At 40.0% G+C, this 1,744-nt stretch overlaps 1 protein-coding gene across 1 annotated transcript in view; it reads left to right on the top strand.

The window, feature by feature from the left end:
* Positions 1 to 1,225, top strand: part of LOC119415884 (ceramide kinase) — a 28,217-nt gene extending 26,992 nt beyond the window's left edge. Inside the window, exon 5 of the mRNA XM_037683056.1 lies at positions 1,171 to 1,225. Within this exon, the coding sequence (XP_037538984.1) occupies positions 1,171 to 1,225 (55 nt within the window). The remainder of the gene's footprint in view (positions 1 to 1,170) is intronic.
* Positions 1,226 to 1,744: the final 519 nt, after the last annotated feature.

The following is a 1,744-nucleotide window of genomic DNA, read 5'->3' on the forward strand; positions in this document are numbered from 1 at the left end:
TTATTGAAAGATTATTGAAAGATTATTGAAAGATTATTGAAAGACTATTGAAAGACTATTGAAAGACTATTGAAAGACTATTGAAAGACTATTGAAAGACTATTGAAAGATTATTGAAAGATTATTGAAAGATTATTGAAAGACTATTGAAAGACTATTGAAAGATTATTGAAAGATTATTGAAAGACTATTGAAAGACTATTGAAAGATTATTGAAAGATTATTGAAAGATTATTGAAAGATTATTGAAAGATTATTGAAAGATTATTGAAAGACTATTGAAAGATTATTGAAAGATTATTGAAAGACTATTGAAAGATTATTGAAAGATTATTGAAAGACTATTGAAAGACTATTGAAAGACTATTGAAAGATTATTGAAAGACTATTGAAAGATTATTGAAAGATTATTGGAAGATTATTGAAAGATTATTGAAAGATTTTTGTCTGTTTATTTGTACGTTTACTTAAGTACAGTGTTTGAGTACTTTCTCCACCACTGGTGACGTTACACCACACACTGCCTGGCTAAAAAACAAGTCTCCAGCTGGATTTAACTAATCAAACAGGTCCGAGCCTCCTGCTGGATCATCACTGCACGGACGATCATCTTTCAGCTGCAACAAGTTCTTTAACTCCAACTGGTGCAATGAGTTGCTTCTCATTTCTTCAACAACATGATGAAAGACACGTGGCGTGGTCGTAGAAAAGATGTCGGTCTGTTTGAGAAGGGTCAAATCATTGGCATCAAGCAGAGGAAACATCTCAGGAGATTGTAGAAACTAAAACTGGGTTAAGAACTGTCCAACACATTATTAAAAACTGGAAGGACAGTGGGGACCCATCGTCTTCCAGGAAGAAATGTGGCCTGAAATAAATCCTGAATGATCGTGATCAGTGATCACTTAAACATTTGGTGAAATCAAATGGAAGAAAAACACCAGCAGCACTCAGGGCTGTGGTTCATAGAGACAGTAAGAACATTTAAACATGCACAAGGTGAAGGAACTCAAGGGACTGGACTGAACAGCTGTGTTGTCTTAAGAAAACCACTAACCAGTGAGGCTAACTGGGAAAAAAAGGCTTCAGTTTGCTTGGGAGCATAAAGATTGGACTCTGGAGCAATGGAAGGTCATGTGGTCTGATGAGTCCAGGTTGACCCTGTTCCAGAGTGATGGAGCATCAGGGTCAGAAGAGAGGCAGGAGAAGTGATGCACCATCATGACCAGTGTCTGTCATCAATGAAAGATGTTGGTGAAACATTAATGCAACACTGGATGAAACAGATCTTGTGACGTTGAAGAAGTTTATTGAAACAATGACACAAAGAACGATGTGATCAAAGCTAAAGGAGGTCCAACCAAATATTCAGGTTTTTTCTTCTTCTTTCGGCTGCTCCCTGTGTCAGGGGTCGCCACAGTGAACTAAGTCGCACGAAGACTTGACAGTTATTTTTTACACCGGATGTTCTTCCTGACCAACCACAGACACCGAGCTACCACAGCCTCTGTGTGGAGCAGAGAGCTGCATCTAGGACACCCGGAGGAGCAGAAGGTGGGGGTCAAGGGCCTTGTTCAAGGGCCCAGAGTGGGACGAATGAGGGTGGGGGCAGGTGTGGGTGCTTCACCTACCCCACCCACATTTTTGATGTTGTCGATACCGGGGCTTGAACCAGCGATCTTCTGATCACAGGCCCACCTTCTCTAACCTCTGTGCCACCACTCCCCCAGTGACTTTTTCTTTT

Source organism: Nematolebias whitei, chromosome 10, assembly GCF_014905685.2.
Source record: "Nematolebias whitei isolate Nwh7 chromosome 10, NemWhi1, whole genome shotgun sequence".
NCBI lineage: Eukaryota > Metazoa > Chordata > Actinopteri > Cyprinodontiformes > Rivulidae > Nematolebias > Nematolebias whitei.